Source organism: Salarias fasciatus, chromosome 7, assembly GCF_902148845.1.
Source record: "Salarias fasciatus chromosome 7, fSalaFa1.1, whole genome shotgun sequence".
In the NCBI taxonomy this organism is placed as follows: domain Eukaryota; kingdom Metazoa; phylum Chordata; class Actinopteri; order Blenniiformes; family Blenniidae; genus Salarias; species Salarias fasciatus.
The window spans coordinates 22,003,385-22,026,214 of record NC_043751.1 but is presented as its reverse complement, the minus strand read 5'-3'; the positions used below and the strand labels follow the sequence as shown (position 1 = coordinate 22,026,214).

The 22,830-nt window shown below is 43.7% G+C and overlaps 1 protein-coding gene across 1 annotated transcript; it reads right to left on the bottom strand.

Moving 5' to 3' along the window:
* Window positions 1–444: 444 nt before the first annotated feature.
* slc7a5 (solute carrier family 7 member 5) lies at window positions 445–17,417 on the bottom strand. The gene is made up of 10 exons (XM_030096098.1): window positions 16,639–17,417; window positions 14,058–14,183; window positions 8,538–8,643; window positions 8,202–8,246; window positions 7,954–8,077; window positions 6,753–6,856; window positions 6,544–6,640; window positions 6,228–6,377; window positions 4,241–4,418; window positions 445–3,783 (listed from the first exon to the last, which is right to left on the bottom strand). Exons 1-10 carry the CDS (start codon window positions 17,219–17,221, stop codon window positions 3,728–3,730), a joined length of 1,569 nt encoding a protein of 522 aa, XP_029951958.1. The 5' UTR covers window positions 17,222–17,417; the 3' UTR covers window positions 445–3,727.
* Between the last annotated feature and the right edge of the window lie 5,413 nt (window positions 17,418–22,830).

The window sequence follows — 22,830 nt, the reverse complement described above, 5'->3', positions numbered from 1 at the left end:
ATTTGGAGCTCTGCACAGACTTTCCTGCAAGGCCGTTGATTTGGGAGCAGTGTGGACTCCTGGTGATGTGCAAACTCCGGAAGATTTGGCAGAAAACGCAAACTCTAACATGAGGGGAAACGCCTCATTAACAGATTTCTGTTTTGCACAACTTTGAAGCATCTGCTGTCAGTGTCCATGTATGTTCAAGTAGATCAGCTGGAGCAGTTTGTTGTGTGCATCTGTGACTTTCTGTCTTATCATGGCCTCTTCTGTGTTTCACGCTCTGAGACAAGTGGGGCTTTATTTATTAAAAATTCAATATCAGTAAATAAATCCGTAAATAATAAACAATCTGCATTAATCTGAGAAAATAAATAAAAGTGTGGTGCCATTAGTGAAGGTGAAGGCGGGATTCCCCATCAATCTGAATGGATAAATAAATAAAAGACACCAGAACACCGGCATGGAAAAAAAAAAGTCAAGATTTATTTGTAAAGCACTTTTCTGCAAAATGCCCTGTAAACAAATTAGAGGGTCTAATAACAATAAACAAAAGACTTTCTAAAAAATAAATAAATAAACAATCTACAGCCTTATAGGGGTTAGTTTCCCATCGGCTCAGTGCGACGGCGGGAGTGTTAGAAAGGCTCTACCTCTACGACATACACGTTAACCCCTCCTGCGTCCAGAGGCAGCGCTGTTTGGTCCGTTGCCCGGAGGAGGGTCCACGTTAATAATACAGCACTAACTTCCTGTTGTTACTGTCAACGTAAGTGGGGAAGAAAAAACAACAAAAAAAAAAACAAATAGAAAATGAGGAGGACATATTGTGATTCTGTGAAATGGGCTCCTTCTGTAACACAACCACCAAAAACAAACAAAACAAAAAGGTTCCTTCTTTCGTTTCCTTCCACAGACTGAAGCATTTTGGTCCTCTTTGATACCTCCACCCCCACCTGCCTCCACCCACATGCAGATTAGCCCCAAACGGAAGAACGGTTCACTGTAACGGAGGGTAAAACAGCAGTGAAAGGTTCAAACGTAACACTAGAGAAGGATCCCGTCGCCGAGACGAAGGAGCGTCGGGATCGTATCCGCCGCACATCCGTTACAGGACGCGGCTTTTGCACAGCGTGTGGTCGAACCGTCGTCACTTAAAACACTCACTGTGTGACGGCTGAGAACTGGGCTCAGAGCTGAGAGTCAGCAGAAAAATATAACAAAAACAAAAAAAGAACAGCAAAGTCTCCAAAATACTGTTTCCCATTAAAACTACGCACAAAAGGTAAGAATGTTTGGTGAGTGATGTCTTTTCTTAATGTAACAATGTTTCTTGGCTTAAAGCATTCAAACATGCATTTGTGGGATGAACAGCATGAAACACTGAGTCACAGCTTCAGCTTGGTCATCTGGTACAGATATTCTCATATTATTCTTTATTTTTCCATTACTAGCAGCAGTTATTAGATTACCGAAAATATTTTTGAAATATTGCTTCAGTAGTTTAATAACTAGCTAATCATTCATTAAGTTATTAAGATGTTATTACACTGTTGCCAACTTATTTTTCATTTTTTCATGATAGATTGCTTCGCACTCTTCTGCTCATCCCATGAATGCATGTTCCTTACAAATGTTCACCATTTAAAACAGAAATCGACAGGTTTTCCATTCGTATCACATCACTTACCGAGACGTAACTCAACCGTCCACCAAGCGAACAACAACTTTTTGTGCCGAGTTTCCATTTTTGCTCCTGAAAGTTTCAAGGAAATGCGACGTTCAGAAATCAGTAGACTGCACTCGACTCGATCACATGTTTTGAATGAAAACATGTCAGGATTTCTTTTGTAAATCTGACAAAAACAAAAAAAAAAAAAAATGTAGAAAATACATCGCAGGCTTTTTTCTTTCCTTGTACTGACCTGCTTGAGTTTAAAACACAGCAGTTACATGTAACATGAAAACATCTGTCAGCTGATAAAAAGATCAGCTTTTCTTTTCTTTCGAAGCAAAAGAAACTCCCAAAGCCTTCCTTCACCTCCACACAGTACATGCACCACTTAAAGCAATACTTTGAAGCCACACACGGGTCTTAAGACAGCGGACAGCAGGGAGGGAGAGTGATGAAACTCTTCAGGCTGAAGTCGCCGGTGTTACGCCAAATTCTGCATGACTGCTCCAGATGTGCGTCCCTGAAGCCGAAACCCCCAGATGTTAATACTGATCATTAAATGAACAAATCTCACACTAAAATGATTTCATAAAAGTGTGTGTGCATGTGTGTGTGTCACATTTAATTCCAAAGTAGCTCCTGCTGCATAGAATAACTGAGAGCACTTTTTGACAGGTATTCACTGTTGACAAAAAATGTACCCAATCTTTTTTCTTTTTTTTGCAGCTATAAATACTACAAAATCTAAACATATTACTGCATTTTGAGCATCGGTTGCAGGTCATTACAGCATTTTGAGTCACATAAGAATGTCAGTTGAATTGAATTAGTCAAGGTATGCAATTTTTCACAACCCCAAATGCTTGCCAAATAATGTGCCCTACATTTTTTTTTCCCAATGGATCAAAAAACACTTTTAGCAGGATGAAGCAGGGAAATCAAATCGAAACAGCTCTGAAAAAAAGTGCCAAAAAGTGCACCCCCTCCCTTAAAACTGCAATTACAGATGTTTATATATAATTTATGACACACAAACTTTATTTCAGCTATCGTGTGTTGAGTTTGTTAGAGTACATTAGAGTAAAGTAACACAATTGAACTGAATTAATCGGGTTCTGCAAATTTAGGCAATGCAAAACATTCGCCAAAAAGTGCACCGTCTTATTTTTCTATACCAATAAACTCAATCAAGTGAAACAATACTGAATTTAGAGACCGTCTGTCTGAATGGAGTATTTAAAATCTCTGTTACATTTATAGTTGATGAAAATTGCAGCAAGCCCAAAACCATTGCCAAATAGTGGACCCTGTTTTGTTGTTGTTGTTTTTTTTTTTTTTTGTTTTTTTTTTAATTCAACTACAAATACGAAAGAGGAGAAAAAAAAAAAAGAAGCAAAAATGCTCTACTCTCTTCTGCGACCGCACCACATCACAGGGCTCCGCAGGTTCAGCAGCCATGCAGAAGTTGCCATAACATCGCCATCACCCGGCGAGCAGCAACGTGCACGACGGCGCGGGAAAAACTGCACGGACTAAACGTGACAAATCACGTCTTGTCGACACGGCCGACAGGTTCTGCCTCTTTTGCCCCATAAGGCACATTGACAAGTTTCTGAGGAGGAGAGCATGTCATACACAGCTCACGAAGAGAAAAAAGAGAGCTAAACAGAAAACTCATTGAAATGCATTGTTTAAATAAAAAAAAAAAAAAAAAAAGAAAGAACCACAATGCACGAGTGACTAAAAACAAACAAACCCAAGAGAATAAGTAACAAGAACTAAAAAGGAAAACAGTTGAAAAAGTGGCAGCTTTGGACGCCTTCATCAGGTCCTTATCAGCGGCCTGCAGACAGGGTGTATATGTGTGTGTGTGTGTGTGTGTGTGTGTGTGTGTGTGTGTGTGTGTGTGTGTGTGTGTGTGTGTGTGTGTGTGAGACAGAGAGATGCGGGTGAAGTTGGGGGGGGTCATCGTAGGTCAAGCTTCTTCAGTTGTGTCGTCTGAGCCTGGGGGTCTCTGTTGGAGTAATCTGATTGGCCGAAGGGGGGAAAAAAGGGCTTCGTCGACCTTTTTTAGGACTCCTGAGGCACAACTTCCATCATCTTTTGACACATAACCGTTGTTGTGACTGAAAAAGATGGAAAAGCAAACAGAAAACAGGCTCAGTGATGCTGTTGTGGCTGTAAGGTGGAATCATTCTGCATCTTTGAGTAAACTTTTAGTCTTGTTTAAATATCATGTCTTTTTCGGAAAAATCTTTCATAAACACTTATAGTTTGGATGACCCGAGTGTGTTCAACCCGTGGCTCTACAGCCACATGAGTCACTCTGTACAAATCGTAAAGCTTTCAGCTCATTTTTACTTTTATCTGCACAAATTTTCAAAATGACTCCAGACGGTAAAATAGCTAAAAGCTGAAATGGCTAAGGTAGCTAAAAGTAGCTACTGTTGTTAACTTTAAATATTTACTCGTTTTTGAGGTAAAATCAGCCAAAGCGGAGCCTCGTTCTGCTCTACTGTTCTTCTAGCTGAAGTCCTCAGATGGTTTCTGTGTTGGGAGGAGAGATTTGGAGGCTGTACTCACAGATTCCGTTCAGCAGCCACTTTGGTTTGTTTTTCCACCACACGCCGATGAAGTAGACGGGGACCCCGGTGGCGATGATGCCGAAGCCAATGGCGCACTCCACCGGAGTCTTCCAGATGGAGACGACGATGAGGAAGAAGCAGGCCAGCACGAAGCTCACCGGCAGCAGGATGTTGACCTGCGGGCAGCAGACAGAGGAAACGCCCAGAGAGTCAGAGGCCTCATCTGAAACAGGTTAAGATTCCTGGAGGTGAGTCCAGAAAGATGAGAGCGGCTGTATAAATCATAAGTTTCAAACCTGCTTTCATCAGAGAACCATTTCTAAGAAAAGCCTGAAGACCTCAAAGCCAAATTCTTACTGCAGTGCATGTTATAGGAGTTCAATCAGAGTATTTCTAGCATGTTGATATCAGGATGATCCAGATCCTTGTTGAGAAATACGACAAGAGTTTAGAAAGAACAGACAAAAGAGAAAGTTCAGACTGCTCTGTTTTCCCCAAACAGAGCAGTCCTGTCCAGTCCTGGTCCTGGATGTTTTCTCCATCTCCCCGCTTCAGGACCAGGACCGGAGAGCCCCGACGAGGACTCAGCCCGTTAGTCTGAATCATGAATCTGTTGAACAGCAGGAATGCGACAGACAAAGAAAGGAGGAAGAAATAAAGTGCTGCAGTGGGACGAGGAGAAATGAGGGTCAGCGGAGAGACAGAGTCGCCACTGTCCCACCGCACCGACACATCCATCTGCCCCCCCCCCTCCCCTCCCCCCCACCTCCACCACCTCGGGTGGACACGCAGCTCAGCGCCAGCTCCAGGTACATCAATCCTCTGGAAGGCTGAGCAACAAACTGGAATCCACGGGCGCTTTCGGGTTGAGAGACTTCCCCCGCTGGCTTTTGAGAACAGTGGAGGACTTTATCCATCCACACACGTCGGCCATAACATTATGGCCACCGATCCACCGAGGCGTGAACTCACACTGACCTCTGATCAGCAAAATATCTGGTAAACATGCACTGCGCATCAAAGTGACTGAAACATATGCATCAAACAACCAGGGCTTAAATTTGCAGAGCATAGAGGCATCTTATATATGATAAATTTAAGCAGCCAATGCAATGTTAAAACAAGTGCAATCTGCTCTTTCCTGTATAAGTTTGTGTCCTAGCAGACTGATTTTTAACCATTCAAAATCTGTAATTTTCTATTGATCCAACCATTCGATTCAGGACTCATCTTTTCTCTGTCTCATTTCCATTAAAGCATGCAGACACCTCAAAGCTTCATTTCCGAAGTTGGAAATTGAAGCATCTCAGAAACACAAATGTCAGGAAACAAAGTCAGAGGGGCCTAAAAATCACTTAACTAAATCCACACTTCAAGACATGTGGGGAGATTTAGATAAACAAAGTCTGTGCAAACATCTTGGTACGATCTCCTAAAGCTGTATGATCACGGAGAACTGACTGGCAATGGAAAGCAGAATACAAAATCCTTTAAAAGAAATCTCTTAAACCCAAATCCCCACAACATAGGTGAAACCAGAACAAGTGTGCACACAGCCATTCTGCTGGCTCCAACATCAGCTGACAAGCATCCAGCTTCTCTTCTGTCTTTTAATCTGCCATCAGAAGGGGCAGGAGCACGGCCAGCAGCCGCTGCACTGGAAGCTAATACGGCTCCCAACAAACGCACCTCTGTTCGTTTGTGCTGCTCTGAATGGATCTTTGTTACTCCAAACAAACAAAGAGAAAACATTTTTTCTACGGCCAAAGCTAACTTGAGTGGGAGTGAATGGCGGCTTTACAGTCTCTGGAAGAGGAAGGAGTTTTTCTTTTCCTTGCAGGAGCACAAAGCAACACCTGAGCAGGTAGTGACTCTACTTCGCTTTCTCAGGGCAGGGCGGAGGGAGTTTCCCAAAGCTACAGAGAAGCTGCTTTTCCGGTTTTGCGGTCCTTCGGTGTGCTGGCAGCGCGGCGACGCCGGCTCACCTTGATCGGCCGCTCCAGCTCGGGCTTCTTATAACGGAGCCACATCATGCCGATGATCGCCATGGCGATGCAGAGCCAGTTGAAGAAGCTGAAGAAGTTGATGACGGAGAAGATGTCGTTGGAGAAGGCGTAGAGCAGCGTCATCAAACACTGGAGAGAGAGAGAAAGAGAGAGAGAGAGAGAGAGAGAGAGAGAGAGAGAGAGAGAGAGAGAGAGAGAGTGAAACACCTTCGCCTCTCACGATCAAATATTTAAGAAACAGCTAAAATAAACAAAGTTCAAACTTGTGTTGCAGATAGTTGTTTGGGGGACATACAGTGAATATAAGAGAGGGGAGCGGCGTCAGCAGAGTCGGGTGGATCATTGACAGCAGGCTGGGCAGGTGACCCTCACGAGAACCCACGAAGAACAACCTGATACACAAACAGACGTGGCGACCTTTAACTCTCGGTTTTCATTCAACCTGGCATCTGCATTGAACTCCGACGCATCGATTTCCTCGCACAGTTTGTGAGTACGCGTCACCTGGACGACGTGAACAGCGAGCCATTGACTGATCCGAAGCAGGACAGACCGACAAACACCGGGATGATCCACGCCATGGGGCCCAGGTGGTAGTTACCGAAATCCTGCAGGACACACACGGACACAACAGAGCTCCGTTATCATGAGCTAAAGTGATCAAAGTGAAAATATGTTCAAGAAAAAGTCCAAAATTATGATTTTTTTTTTTTATTACGCCCTTTTCTTTGTTAAATAGCAGGCACTGGCGGTGTTGTTCAGTCTTTGTACAGGCTGTATTCTCATCAAAAGTAACAGACTTGAGCTTTGTCAGAGGTTTTTCATTAAATATCAAGTGTGTGTATGTATATATATCTACATCTCAAATGAAACAAAAAACAAATTAACACATATTTTTTTGTATGAAAAACGGCGCTATATATAAACAAATAAATATTCGCCAAGTTAAAAGGAAATGGTGGCTTAACAGTGTTGTAAAAGAAGATCTCTTACTTTCATAATAAGACAGAACCCAGAAAGGGCAAAGATATTAAAACATAATAAGTTTATAACAGTGAAAAACGTTTTGACTTGTGTTCCTGTGGTTAAGAACAAGACTCAATACACAATTTACATCAGCTATATGACTTCAAAACGTCACTGAAACTGGAGATTTTATTTTCTTTAAATAATAGAACTACGAACTAAGTTTATCATGGTTTTGAAATTCATTTAGTTTTCATTCCCATGTTAGGGTAACCTTTTCCTGCTATTTCAGCTTCAATATTTGTAATTATGTATTGATTTGAATTCATGTAAACAAATGCAAACGACATTATCAAAACTGCGTCTATTAAGAGGAAATATCTAAACCGAGGCATGTGGCCGGACAGTGGATGAAAGAAGACTTCTTATTTTGAAAATACTCTGGAGTTGAGAGATCAGGTCACACCAGTCACATCAACCAGCAGCGCTGGAGTAAAGAAAAGGTGATTATCTGGTTAGAAACAGGCTGAAGGTTTGAGCAGAAACACAGAGTCTGGTTGAGTGTAGATCCTGTCGCTAGACGGACTGTTAGGGTGTAACAATGGCTGCAGGCGTCGGGCGGGTGAGATTTTTTTTTTTTTTTTTTTTTGTCCTTTAGCGGGTGCACTTCTCTCAGACAGTAACAGGCTGGTCCTGATAGCAGGAGGCAGCTGCGGCGGCGTTTCCACTATCAGCTCACCACGGCCACGGCCTCCGAGTTGATCATGTCATCGGGCGACAGCGTGGTGAAATAAGCCAGGTTGGTGAGAACGTACACGGCCGTCACGATGGGCAGGGAGATGATGATGGCTCGGGGGAGGTTTCTGGCGTCAGACACACACACACACACACACACACACACACACAGCAGAGGCCCGAGTTAAAGCAAACGCCACCACTCCTCATTCTCAACACGTCTTTTTGGAGCCATGAAGAAACGGAACTCACTTGTAAGGCTCGATCATCTCCTCCGTGACAAAGTTCAAGTAGTTCCTGCAGACAAGAGGAGAAGAAATCTAAATATCCAGTCTGGTGGAGAGCAGAACATTTTCATGATGTCTTATGTCCGTCACGTCACATTTTTAAGTTACATCCAGCAGCTCTGGACTGTACTGTTGTATTTGTTGAGAATAACCGACTCAGATACGAACATTTGTGAAGCTGTGAGCTTGGGCATCATATCGTTGCTCCAATGTTACCAAAATCTGCAGCTTCTCTTATTTCTTAATGATCATCTGGAGGAAGTGAAGCAGCTCCTGGCTCTCAGGGTGTCACTAAACTCACCAGCCTCCGTAGGCAAACAGGCCGCTGTAGAGCGCCAGACCGATGTTCCCAAAGTCAGACTTGGAGTTCTTGAAGGAATTTTCTGGCAGAAGTTCATCGGTGCCACCTGGGAAAGAAAAAGTTGATTAAAACTCAAAAAAAAAAAAAAAAAAAAAAAAAGACAATACCAGACCCCCCGTGTCTATATTATTGCTATCAGGACCCTGCAGGCAGGTTCAAAAGCCAGACTAAGCGACACCGAGATGTTTAACAATGATCCCTGTTTGCCCCAAAACACAAATATTCGACCTAAATCCTTCTCAGTATGCGGATCAGTGAGGGGCTGCAGAGTTCAGACCGGCTGAGACCCGGACTCCGAGCTATCGCACAAACAGACCAGTCTGGGACAAGAGACTTCACTTAGACCGTGCATTTTCACCTATGTGGCACTGCAAAACAAGCACTTCACAGGTATAATTAGGGTTGTTCTTGGAAGACAATTTATTCTACTAACTGAACCACAGCTTCTCAAGAGTCTTAACTTTGCACCGTTGTTTGCACACAGAGTAAGGTGGAGAGGGAAAAATAAAGGCAATACAAACAAGAAGCACAAACATCCTGCAACTTTCCAAAGGATCTAATTCACTGTTGGTTTTTAAATCCTACTAATGAGTCACTCTTTAAAATGGTTTTTACAGCAGCTGGTTAAAGACCCTGTAAAACACAATGACTTAAAAAGATATGGTCCACACAGTCAGTTTTAGCTCTTCAAAGCACAGTTTTGCTATTATTGGCAAAAATGCTAATTTTAATTAAGTAATGAATGTTGTTTAACACTGATTTCTATGGACATCAGTAATATGTTTGCTTAATGAGCCACCAGTTGGTTAGTGAGAGGAGAGGTCCAGGCCTCAGCAGCTCTTTTGTTTTTCACTCCATCGACGCCACTGTTGTGACGATTTATGAAGTTTCGATCACGACCCCTCTTTTCGGACCTCCAGGTCTCCGCTGGCCCGTCGGGCTCCGGGCCACATTCCTGCTCCCCTCGATGTGCCGCGCACATTCTCAGACACGGCGACGGTTGCTAAACCAACAGCTCCCGGGCACTGTTGGTACAGGGAGGGTTAGGGCTGAGCCGGAGTGCAGTGTGGGAAACGCTCGATTCCCGTCCCGTCTGGTCCCGCAGGGCCAGCGTTTGACCTGATATCAGGCTGACGGAGAGACGTGTGGCCGCAGCGACCTCAGTCGAGAACCCTCGTGTCTTTTTATGGTCAGCTCCCAAAACATGGTCTGAAGCTAATTTGCATGCTAAAAAAGCTAAAATAAAAATACACCCACAAGAATATAAAAAAACACTGATAAGGATTTAATTTCTAGCGGCTTGCAAGTATAGAATCTTCTAAAATCCATCTGCGAACTTTCAAGGCATGATGACAGCCTGAACCTGCACAGTCAGTAGTTCGTTGTGCTGAGTTGGCAGAACAGGAATACTCATCTCTGATTCAATACTAAATAGGTGAGATGAGAGGCCGGAAATACACATGGCGCCAAATCTAAACCAGTCCTGGAAGTGTGTGGTTCGTTGAAATGAGAAACACGCTTGTTATTTGGGAACTAAGCCCAGATGGGTTTCGTATGGAGTTATGGTGGATCAGTTAAAAGCTGTTACTTGGATTAAGCTTTCCATGAAGACTGAGACAAATCAGGTTTAGAGATTATTGGTATCGTGGGAGGTGCACGTTTCTGAATGACTCATTGTGAATAGTCTGTTCACACAGTTTTTCTGTGTGAGTAGATCGAGCACGTCAACATGGAGGATTACACAGAGTTTGAATTTAACAGTAATTCTGCTACAAAGTGGACATTTACCACATCTGTCGCTACATTTCTATATTTCTCCACCGGTCCCTGAACACTCACCCTGCTAATGCCTCAGATGAGCCTAAAACCGAAACTTGTCCCAAACATATATCCTGTGGGTCAAACTCGGGATGCCGTCGACTCATTGTTGCATTTTTAGTGGCAACAGCAATGAAAGACATTTCAATGTATTTTGAATCAGGATACAGAGTTTAAAATGGGAATTATGCTGAGAAACGCTTCTAAACAGTATACTACTATCGTTATAGCATGCATGTTTTTATAACAAAAACCCAGCGCCCACTAGTGGCCTGGCATGTAAACTACAGTATTTACTTTTTGAAATGTTGCCATCTGAATGTGAAAATTCCTTGAAACAAAAAACCAAAGACGATTCATTTTCCAGTCGATCATCCTTGTGAAAACAGTTTTCATCTATAGTCTGTGTGACAAAACCAAAAACTCATTTTTCCATGGATGGATATCAGCTGGAGAAAGACAAAGTCATCATCGGCTGACGACAGTGGTTGCTATGGCGATTCCCAACATTTTGGAGCAGAGGAGGGCGAAGGGGCGGAAAGACAATTTGCAAAACAAAGTTTTTTTTCTAAGAGTAGCAACAAGTTGCGGCAAATATTCTGATAGAACTTGTAACGTTTGGAAAATATTACAAGTGAGACACACTGTTCCTGCTCTTCACCAGAACCCCTCGTGATCCAAACGACCAGCAGTCACCTGGAGGTTCACTGGCACATTCTGCACTCCGGAGGGAATTAATAAATAATTGTGAGGCCTACTGTAATGCAAGTCGAGAACCCAGTGAAAAATAATACATATACATTTTTTTTTAAATGAATGACTGGATGATTCAGTCCTTTGACAGCGGCATCGTATTTAAATGAGCGGCTGGTTTTGTTGTTGCAGACGGGAGTGTGACAGGAAGAAACTCCGCCGGTCACCAGATCAGTCTCTCGATAGCAAAAGGTGCCCATGGCTGCAAGGCTGAAAGAGAAGGGCTTTATAGGGCTAATCAGATTACGCCGGGCTCTAATCTGAGTCCCAGAGCTCTGTGGCCACACACAGGACACGTCTCTCCACACCGGTTGACGTCTGAATGCCTGAAACCCATTTAGGCTAAAGAGGTCAGTGTTTCTGACCTCGACCTTAAAAATCAACTCTTTGCTTTTGAACAGGCTTTGAAGAGTTGAACGCTGTCCGCAAGAGCTGGTGTGAGGCGTGACCCCAACGGCGTGACCGGATCCACGCTTTTACTTCCTTCAGCCACTGAAGAATATCTGATAGAAACTGAGCACCACAAATCAAACACATTCACCAAGAACTGCTGCCTGAGGTTTTCCAAGCCAATTCTCTCACCAATTGTCAAACTCACTTAAATCTTAAATATCTAGCTTTCTGTATCAAACGAATCAATTTTGAAGATGAAACATTTGCTCAGTGGCCGATGCTTCTGAACACGATCTTCAAGCCTTCAAGATGCACTCCCACTACCGCGCTCACGAACTGGTGGAGATACACGAGGAAAGACTGCGGGTTAGCACGCTGTTATAATCACAGCTAAACATCAGAGTAAAATGCCAGAATTTAAATGATGCTTGGAAAAGAATCATTGCAAATACGAGAGGATCATTTTTCATGCTCTAGACGCGGACCAAAACAAGCATTACGACAGGCGAGGTGCTCGCTCTGCTTATGTGGATTAGGATCAGCTCAGTAATGAAAGGTGCGATGGTTTACGGCTTCTGTTGGAGGAAGACAATGAGGGGGAAGAACCGTCGGAGTGCAGGTCTGCTGTTGACATGAGCTCAGAGATAAGCGGCAGCTTACTGGGAACAATGATAAAAATCAGGATTTTTTATCAGTCACTCCTCTGCGATTCGACTAAAACTCCAGATGCAACTTTGTGGTTGCATAGGAATGTGGTTTTGAAAAGGCTGGAAGGTAAATTCTTGAATAAATCCTGAAACAAATACCTTCTATGCGTCATATCACAGTCTTTGATGCAAGCTGTATAACAGTTCAATAAACGCCTTTGGCTTAATCATTTACGGCTGGAGAGGAGTGAGTAACAGAAAGCCGACCTACTTCTGTCCAAAAATCTAGAAGTTAATTAATGCTCAGAACAGGAATTCAGCAGAGTCGTGGTAACTGAAGGGATCTCACAGCACCGTTCAGAGGTACATCACCAAGCTGAGCTGACCCTGGGTGATTTTAAACTCAACTCACAGATAAGAGTACAGTAGTCCTTACGTCCAGCCTCTTCCACCTTAGAAAGTTCATTAAGGTGAACTACATTCTTGCATGTCAGCACTTCGAGAGAGTGATCCATGTTTTAATGACATCTCGGCTGGATTACTGTAGCACACTTTATTTTGGAATCAGCCGGTCGTGCTGCTCACGTCCCCAGCCGGCTGACAGGATAAGCCTGCAGTCACCTGGGGGAAATCTCTCATTATCAGAGCGGAAGTAAAGGGGGGTGTTTCTGTCATTTTATATTTGTTGGACAGCAGACCACAGTGGTCTAATTTCTGTGGCACGAACCTGGTGAACTCCACAGCCTTGAAGCTGAACGAGGCACAACCTTCCTGTAGGGGGCAGACTTCTATTTCCTGAAACTTTCCTTTGACCCCCTGGGGGGGGGGGGGGGGGGGGGGGGGGGCACGAGACGCTGCTTGGTTGAACGGGCTGCTGGAGTTTTCCTGTGATGCAGACTGGGAGCGGACGGCCAAATGAAAGGAGCTGTGTTCTGCCTCAGAGCTCGTTGTGTGAAGAGGTTTTTCCCCTCTTCACGGACCTCCTGCTTCTGGCTACGCTTCACGACATCCTGTCGTTTTAAATAGAGTCAAACTCTGGGATTCACATCACATAACGTCACTGCAGTTTGATCGCAGCTCAGAAATTGCATAACATCCTCAGGTTTTTAAGGTGATTTATTCACCTGAAGGATCACTTTCTCATGAGTTTTTTTTTTTCCAAAAATAAGATTAAGCCATCTATTTTAAGAAATCCTCTGTCAGAAGCAGGGAGGAGTGGCAGTGAAGTCATTTCGGAGGAATACGACGTGTGTGTAAAGTTAACCACTTCCTCTTTCCGGCTGGGTGGTAGCAGCAGACTGCCGCACCATCAAAGCCAGGGGGGCGTTTCCTGCATGGAGCATGTCCGGCACGTGGGAGGCATGGAGCAGGCATGCCGCATGTACAGTGTGGTGGGCCACAATCTCATTCCACGTGCTTTGTTTATCGGGCCTCTGCAGAGAGCAGCATGGTGCAACGGAGTTTTCAGACAACACACAAGTAAATTCATAAAAAGAAATTCATACAGTTTGTGTAACAATCGATTGACCCGTCCGATTCACTGCTTCGTCCACTTGCAGGTTGCTGGAGTTGATGCCAGCTGACACCATGGACGGACCGTGAGTCCGCCACAAACACATTCACCAGACTGTGTGAGGAAACCAGGGTATCGAGGGAAAAAAAAAAAATCACTCTTGCCCAAGAAGATCGTGCAAAATCCACACAATGAGGATACTTTGACTGTGAGGCCGGAGTACTGATCCCTACATGAACTCTAACACTCAGTGTCTTCCCCGTAAGTGCGGTGTGGCGGGAGGGGAAATTAAAATCACAAGAATGAAGCTTAACCGCATGTGCGAGTGTGACGTACCTTGGCCAATCTTGACGAAGCCGATGATGATGATGAGCCCGAGCGCCAGAAGTTTAGCTGCGGCAAAGAAGTCCTGCACCCTGGTGGCCGCCTTCACACTGTAGCAGTTGACAAAGGTCAGCAGCACTGCAGAAAATGAAAGAGAGAGGAGGTGTGTTAGGGTTTCCCCCCCCGATCTTTTTAATTAGACACGTGGCTGAACTCCTCACGCGATCTGACTGAGAACACAGTCTGAAGACCACAAAACGCCTCACACTGAGATGGAATCTGTATACAGATGTTCTCACACGTTCTGAGTCTCAAAGTTGAAAGAAGATAAAAGTTCAGAGGGCTTTTTGTTCTCATGTGCAGAACACAATCGTGGAATAAACTGTGTCCTTTGGTTTTGTTCCAGCAGTACACCTTGAGACATGACTCCAGCGTGCACGTGTCTCTGGGGCTTTCTAACAACGCAACGTGAGCTGGAGAAGAATTCAGAGACTGTAAACAATTTCTTTACTGTCAGATCCCCTCCGCCGTCCTCCCTTTGTCCTGTACAGTGCTGGTATCCAGCGGGATCCGGCACACACACACACAAAGTTATCCACAGAGAGCTGGCGAAGCGGCCCCCTCACCCCAGACCCCATTAAAAGCGCTTATCTAAAGCAGCAGGTCCCTTCAAAGCTCCTAAATCAGGTCGGGGCTACAATAGAAAGACGAGACCGCACAATGGGGCTCTGTGCTCAAGAGAGGGCAAGTGAAGGGAGCGAGGGATACAGTAGAGGACCGGGCTCACAATAACGAGCACAGACACATGTTACAGTGGGATTCATGTGAAAACAGGTGAACGCAGGGTTCAGTAAACATGAATGAAGGGCTGAATTACAGGAATTCCTTCATAAATGGGTCAAATGGAACAGTAACCTGACCCAAAACAGACTTATAAGGGTGTGTGTGTGTATGTGTGTGTGTGTGTGTAAGTTTGGTCGTCAAGCACTGCCTTATCCACTGCGTGCGCGCACACGCTCTTTTGTTTCACAGCTTTGTCACGTGATCTCGCTCAGTATTTAGCCTTCAGTCAGTGTGAAGATTATGGTACCAGAGTTACTAGCAGGCTGGCTGTCACCACACCCACACACACACACACGTGAGTGTGTGTGGGGTGTGTGGTTGTGTGTGATTGTATGTGTGTGGGTGTTTTTAGACGAATAGCTGAGATTGGCGCTAACAAGCTAAAGCAGCTCCTAATCCAGAGTTAATCTAGTTGAGACTCCAAAGCAAGCTGTAAAACAGACCATGTGTTTGTGAGTCACATTCAGATTTTTCAGTATTGTCCCATTAAGACATTCGCACACACTTAACTCATTAGTTTAAACTAAATCAACCATATTAGCCCAAATATATCATGTTTACTTAATATTAGACAATGAGCATTTTTGTTGGTCTTTGAAGCCTTTTTACATGACTTAATGTTCAAATGCAAGACTTAGAACACATTATACAGCATATTCTGGCCTATTTTGTTGAACTTTAGTCCAAAACTGGAACATTTATTGCATCACAGTACCAGAGAGTGATGAAAGCTGCTGGCGGTTATGTTTTACCAAATCCTTAGGCCTGAAAAACCACAATGTGAAATCAATAAATAAAACCGTTCCTAATACGAATGAATGAATAAAAAGACCACAGAATTGTTAGATCAATTTGAGCACAAAAAAAATTGTAGAACTAAAGTGAATCTCTCTTAAAATGAATAAATCTATGGGTTATTTGGTGATGATTTGGGGGTACTTTTTGTTAACCTCCAGATGGACAACATGAAGATGAAATGGAAAAAAAAATAATTCCAAAGGATACGAAAAAAAAAAAAAAAGTGAGAATGAGCTAATACAAAAGGTCACATTTAATTTCTGGAACATTAATTTCTGTGGCTACTTTGAATAAAACCTCAAAAATTTGAAAAGGTAAAACCAGGGTAATCTAATTTAATGTGATTATCATAAACCTTTTGAAAAGAAAGAAAAGGCTTTAATTTTTTTTCAACTAACAGTTTGCTTCAGAAAACAATAAGAGCTTTTGCTTCAAATTATAAGCCTGCCTCCCAGCTCTACAAAAGATGAAGTGACCTGGCTTTGAAATGGATTTAATTTGGTTTATTTTCAGACTCTCTCACAATAAAGCAGAACTTCGTGAAAAAGAAATGTGTCATTCTTCAAAAGATGCGCAAATGAGGGCCAATCACAACTGAACAAAATAATTATTTGAAAAGTGGGTGGCACATAGTTTTAGAACATGCAAATATTTGTTTAAAAAATGTCTTTATAGTGTATTATGCTTTTGAATTTCTGCATTGTATGCTGTCAAACTGAGAAAGAGTGCAACAATTTGTCATTTTCGTAACTTATTTATGAATGTAAATAAATGTATATGTTTAAAAGATATTTATTTTAAAACAATAATGATGTAAAGATGAGCTGATGTAATCACGCACGCGGCATTTTTCACGAATAGCGCGCTGCCGAAAAGTTGCATCATCTCGGCTCGGCTCGGGTGGACTCGGCTCGGCTCGGCTCGGCTCGGGAAGTGATCGGACATTACTCACTGATGCAGAGGCAGGCCACCAGCTTGGCCCCGGTCTCCGGCACCGGACACACCGGGAAGATGGGCTTCAGGAGGTACGTGGCGAACACGTAGGCGACGATGTACTGCGAGGACGGCCGGATGATGAGCAGCTCGATCCAGAGCTTGAGGAACGCCGTCAGGGCGCCGTACACCTCCAGGATGTAGGCATAGTCCCCGCCGGACTTGGTGATGGTGGTCCCCAGCTCCGCGTAGCAGAGGGCCCCCACGGTGGAGAACACCCCGCACACGGTCCACACCACCAGGGACAGACCCACCGAGCCGGCCTCCTTCACCACGCCGGTCGGCGTGACGAAGATGCCCGAGCCGATGATGGTGCCCACGATGATGGCCACGCCGTTCATGAGGGTGATGGTCCTCTTCAGGGCGACCCCGTCCTGCTCCCCCGCACCTGCCGCCACGTTGTTGGGGCTCTTACCGTCGTCTGCCGGGGTTCCGGCCGGGCTGGAGCCCCCCTTGTCCCCGGAGAGCATCCTTTCCGTCAGCTGCTTGTCCTCCTCTCTCTCCACGGAGGAGTTTGAGTTTCTCTTCTTCAGCCCTGACATCTCTGTCTGACTTGTTTCCTCTTTTCCGCGGAGCTTCCCGTATCTCCCTCCTGTCCGGTGTCTCCCCTCTGTCGGTCCGCTCAGAGGTCTGATGCTCGGGCCGGCTCCGCCACGAGGAGTCCTCGGCGCGCGTGTGTGTGTGTGTGTGAGTGAGTGTGTGTGAGTCACGGCAGCGTGGTTTCCCTGTTCTTCCCTTTGACAGCGTACAAAGAAACTCAGCAAATTGGTTGGATGGACCTCCTCCGTCAAGGCCGGCCCCTCCTCCACGGAGCGCAGCCTCTCTCCTCACCTCTACCGGGTCCACCCTGTTCTCGCCCGCCCCCAGGCGGCCGAGCCCCGCTACTACACCACCACCACCACCACTACCCTCCCCTGCCAAACAGGTCCAGATCGAGAAGAGGGTCCTAAGAAGATCCCACCAGATCCTGGTTTATCAATTATTTTATCAAGTGAACTTGAATATCAAGATCCAGTCAAAGTAAACTATCAAGAAGTCCAGAAGAAAACATGAATCGCACAATACACACACTGACACATCTATTTACATTTTTGGGAGCAGACCGATGGCAGCTGGAATTAAAGACTTGTTGTGTCTGTTGGCTCTGCGTGTCGCTAGACTAAACTAACGCTCAAAACAGGATGGCTGCAGTCCGTCAGGATTATGCCTGAACTTTTTTCAAGGTTCTTGTCCTGTTATAAATCACTGAAGTTGCTGAGCGGGTAATTTTGCAGCAGTTTTTTTTTTTCTTTTACTAATAAAAATTGTACCGTATGAATTTCAAACCGTTCATCATAACTAGAAAGTCTGGTATTCAAATAAGAATCGCCGACTTGATGTGAGGGGGTTGGGACTTCACAATTTACTTCAACATTATTGTTATCGCAACATCAACAAACACTGTGAACATACCTAAAGGACTGACTGAACTTATTTTTCTATGCACTATGCATTCATGATGTGCAAATTCAAAAGCACAGAAGTTTCATTAAAATAATAAAAAAAAAAAGCAATGTATCAAAGTGATTAAGTTTTAAAAAGTTGATCAATAGACAGCCTTAACTATTTCCTAAATGGGGAAATAGGGCAGATGTTATGAGCACCAAAGTACAACAACAGGGGAAAAATGTCCAAAAACAACAACACAAAAAAGTTTACAATAGTTGTTTTTGGGAAATGCAGATGTGCATGTGACCAAAGATACAAAAACAAAGGAACAAAATCCCGATCAAGTAGTGGCAAAAGAAAGAACACCGATACTGATGCAGCCAGGTTGAAGTGGCCCGAGCTCTCAGAGCTGTGACCGTCCTCTCACACTTTGAGAACCACTTGTATATGAGAATGTTTTGCCTCATGAAATCCATCTTGGATGCCGCTGTATCTAATTCAGGAACACAGGGTGCTGGAGCCGATCCCAGCTGACGATGGGCAAAGGCAGGTTACACCCTGGACAGGCCGGCAGTCCATCAGAGGTCAACCCCGCAGACGGCCTGGCTGACTCACATTCGCACGTACGACTCAGAGCCACCGGTTCATATTAAGTGCTTGGTTTTTGTTACTGTTGGGGTAACTGAGCACCTGGAGAAAACTCCTCATGAAATTTGGAATTGAAAGGAGCTCGGGTTTGTTTGTTGGACTGAAAATATTAGGCCTATCTTAACTACTCACCTCCATTCTTTCCCTCTTTACTGTTTGCATTTATTCTACCTTTTAGCTGATTATAGTGTTCTGTTATCTTGCTTTAACTTTTGCTCTCTGCAGTTGCATGACTGACTTCCGAGTAAAGAAAAAAAGGTGACCCATCCTCTAAAAACAGACCTCAGGTGTGTGTCTGGGTGCCTGGACCTGCTCAGTATGTGATCTAAGGGGCAAACATGCCAGCACAAGCCAGGTATGCATATTCATTACGTAAAACAACAACAAAGAGATGACTGCAATTTCCGCACAGTAGTAAAAAGCTAACCACAACATTGCCACCAGGCTTGTTCAAGAATTCACCTGCAGAACCGGTCTTATGCCCACAGGGGGAAGTTCTGGCGCCACGCATTGTTCAATACATTCCATCATCCAGTTTTCTTAGCCTGCAGTGCCGGGACCTCTTCAGGTAGTCAGGTACTGAGTCTCATCCAGCTATCCAGGGAATGCAAAGTTTATTTGCATGCTATAGCTACTTTGCATTCTGTGCGCAAGTTGGAAATACTTTTGAAGACAAACCACAGGTCTAGCTTTATTCTTCTGACAGGTGGTCAGCTCTGAAGTGTATTGGACAAACCTGGGTGTGATCTAAAGAAACAGAGTGAAAGTTTAAGTGTGCAAGTTAGTTTTGATGAGTCTTAAGTTGAAAATGTCAGAGAGAAAGAGGCTGAAGAACAGGCTTAAAAAAATCTGGGTCAGCTTTAAAAAAAAGCTGGGTGGGGTTTGAAGAGTCATAGAGCCAGTGTTGAGGAGTGTAGGTCAGCGTTCAATTGTCTGTAAAATTCAGTTCAAGTAGAAATGTCATATTTTATGAGTCTTGGTCAGATTTAAAGAGTTTCTGTTGTCTGAAGGTTTCAAATGTCTGTGTTCGTTTTGAGAGGTCTAGAATCTCGTCCTGGAGTAATGCATCGGGGTCAGGGAGTGCCTCAGAGGTTAACCACTGATGTTAACCGTTCACTTTGGTCATTTCTGCCCATTCAAAGCTTGGTCTGTGTGTGTTTGTGTCATGCTCCTGTCTCACATGTGTCAGGATCCTTTCCTCCCTGGTTTCCCTGTGTGTTTCCAGCTCCTCCTGTCGTCTGCGTCTGTCCCTGCACCCTATCTCCCTCGCTTTGTTTTCAATTAACCTATCGTGTCTCATCTCCTCCCCCTTCCCTGTATATTTAGTCTGTCTGATCGTGCGCTGTTTCGACATTCCAGGTCCACCGTGTTCCCTCCCTGTGTGTTCGGCCTCACCGGTCGCTCTCTGCTTGCTCCTCTCCTGATACCTCTGCCTCGACATGACGTACTTCAATAAAGTCCATTGTGTCTCAGTCCGCTTTTGGGTCCAAGCCAGGCCTAACAACTTGTTTCTCATGAGTCTCCCTTCCTCCGTTCCCTTGTGGTTCCAGTAACTGATGTTGTATTTGCTCATGGTTCTGACTGTTTGCTAGTGTTTTAGTTTTATTTAGTTTGGTTTGGTCCAGGTTTGATTCTACACGTTTCCATCCATCTTTTATACCGCTTTATCCGGTTCACGGGTTTGAGCCACCTACCCTTCCACTACACGTCCCCAATAAAGAAAACACTTCTGGTTAGAAAGTGATTGTACGTTTGAGTCTTCACTTCCCTTCTCTGACCATAGGAAAGCTCTAAAGAGCAGCTTTTTGAGAATAGAACAGAACAGAATAGAGTAGAACATGTCTAGTGTGTTCACAAAGTGAAAGTTTCTGATCCAAAGTGTTTCTACGTTGGAACTCACCTCATGTTTCCTTCAGCCGTACGATGGATTTACCTCCACCTCCACTATTTGCTCTCCATCGAATGCCATCCATCATTAAACAGACTTTGCACGATACTGTTGACTTTCACAGATTTCTTTGCTCAGTTTCACCAACAAAATACACACAGGTTTCTAAAGTGTTTCTCATAAGTCACACATCTTGTTCTATTCTTAGACATCGGTGCCTTTAAATCGTCTGACATGCTTCAGGTCTGTAAGAGGTGTGGTACATCCAGCGCAGCCCACACCTTCAGTGAATGCAGTTTAGAGGAGGAAATTCTGCTTAAAAAAAACAAAAACAGCCATACATTCCAAGAGCAGCTCCAGATGTTCCTCAGAACTAAATCCTGACTTGAGCTGTCTTTATCACCATCATTATTCAATTTTTCATGCATTCTCAAAAGAAAAAACCCGCTATATTTGAGGAAAATCCACCTTTAATGAAGTGATTCAACAAATCACACCAAAGTCCAGCAGGATAATGTAGCGTTGCGTGATTTATTGTCAACATGACCCGTTGTGCCAAGTTAAAAATAAATGAACCTGTTTTCCAATTGTTACAAGACAAAAGCATGAAGACATATTTAGAGACACACAACAAAGGAAAGCAATCTCGAAATTACATAACAGTTCAATCACAACAGGCATTTATGAGTTGTGACATTTTCGATCAGTACAATCTGTTCCGAATCTGAATGTTGTCGTTCTGAGAACCATGAAAGCATGTGGAATAAATAACTGAAATCTAATGAAATAATTTGAACGTAAAAATGAAATAAAGTCACCGCTGTGTTTTCACTGTTATCAGAGAAATGACAACGGTTTTCTGTTTGTGATGATTTTAATGATGAACACTAAAGTGACCTTTTTTACTGTCATCTTCAAAAAAAATAATAACAATGTTGCATAATGCATGATTAGATAATTTTTTTAACCAGGAAAATATTAAAAATTGTGGTTCTGGTGTAACTTGATTGGACAAATTTGTCCTTAAATCACTCCACCGTTCAGTAAATATTCAATCTGAAGCTCCACAGAAACTATTATTAAAATAAAAAAGAAAAAAAAATTGCAGCAAGGAAGAAAGGAATTTTGTACTTTTGCATTTGCCACCTTTACATTCCCATCAAATGAAGCTGATGAAACAAGCAGCTATGTGGTCTGACACGTTTGTTTTTTAATTTAATTCTAACAGTTTACAACAACCTGCTGCTCCCTTTCCTCTCGAGAGAAATGACATTTTCACAGGAAACCTTTCCCTTGCCGCAAGCAGAATCGTCAGTGTTCTCTGTATGAGTAAGACATTCGCAAGAATTTTACAACACCAGAGTGCTGCAGGGTAAATGAGAGCACCCAGTAAAAGTGAATGAGCTGGTCCAGCTCCTGAAAGAAAGGTGAATGAGGTGGCGAGGCGTGGTTCAGCTCGGCTGCAGGGCAGAGAGATGGCGGGAGTGGTGGCAGAGAGGGATGTGGGGAGGGATGATTGCGATCACCTGTGCCTGATCATTGATCCCTATAACACATGACCAGATGTGTCTATATTACATATTTGAAGTTAGAGATGCGTTTTTTTTTTTTTTTTTTGTCAAATGGATTAAGATGCCAAAGCTAATTATGTCTGGTCAATTTTTTAAACATATTAATTAATTGCTTCTATTGTTTGTCTTTATTAAAGTATGTTCGGCTGTTGGACGAAAACAGGAGATGACATGGACAGAGAGGGATGGGTGGCACAATGAACAGATAATAATAATGTATAATATAAACATGGTAAAGCCAGGAAAGACACAAATCACAGCTATAGAAAATTAGAAAATTTTAAAGCAAGAAAAAAAAAAGGGAAAAAATTGAATGAATGGTTGGCGATAATTTAAGAATGGTGTGTGTGTATTCATGCATGAGTGTGTATTCTTGTTCTTCTGTACTGATGGGGACCTAAACCTGACTGATGAGGACTCACGCTGTCGTCGGGACAGAAATAGAGATCCTTATCAGGGCAATCAATAAATTTTAAGGTGACAACATGTTGGAGGTCAGGCTGTGGTTATAGTGTTAAGGTCTGTGTATTGTCAGGCCCACACACCATCAGACCTGAGGCAGCTACACACCTGAAACAAGGGGGCAGCAGAGGAAGAATGTAGGAGAGGTTGCCCT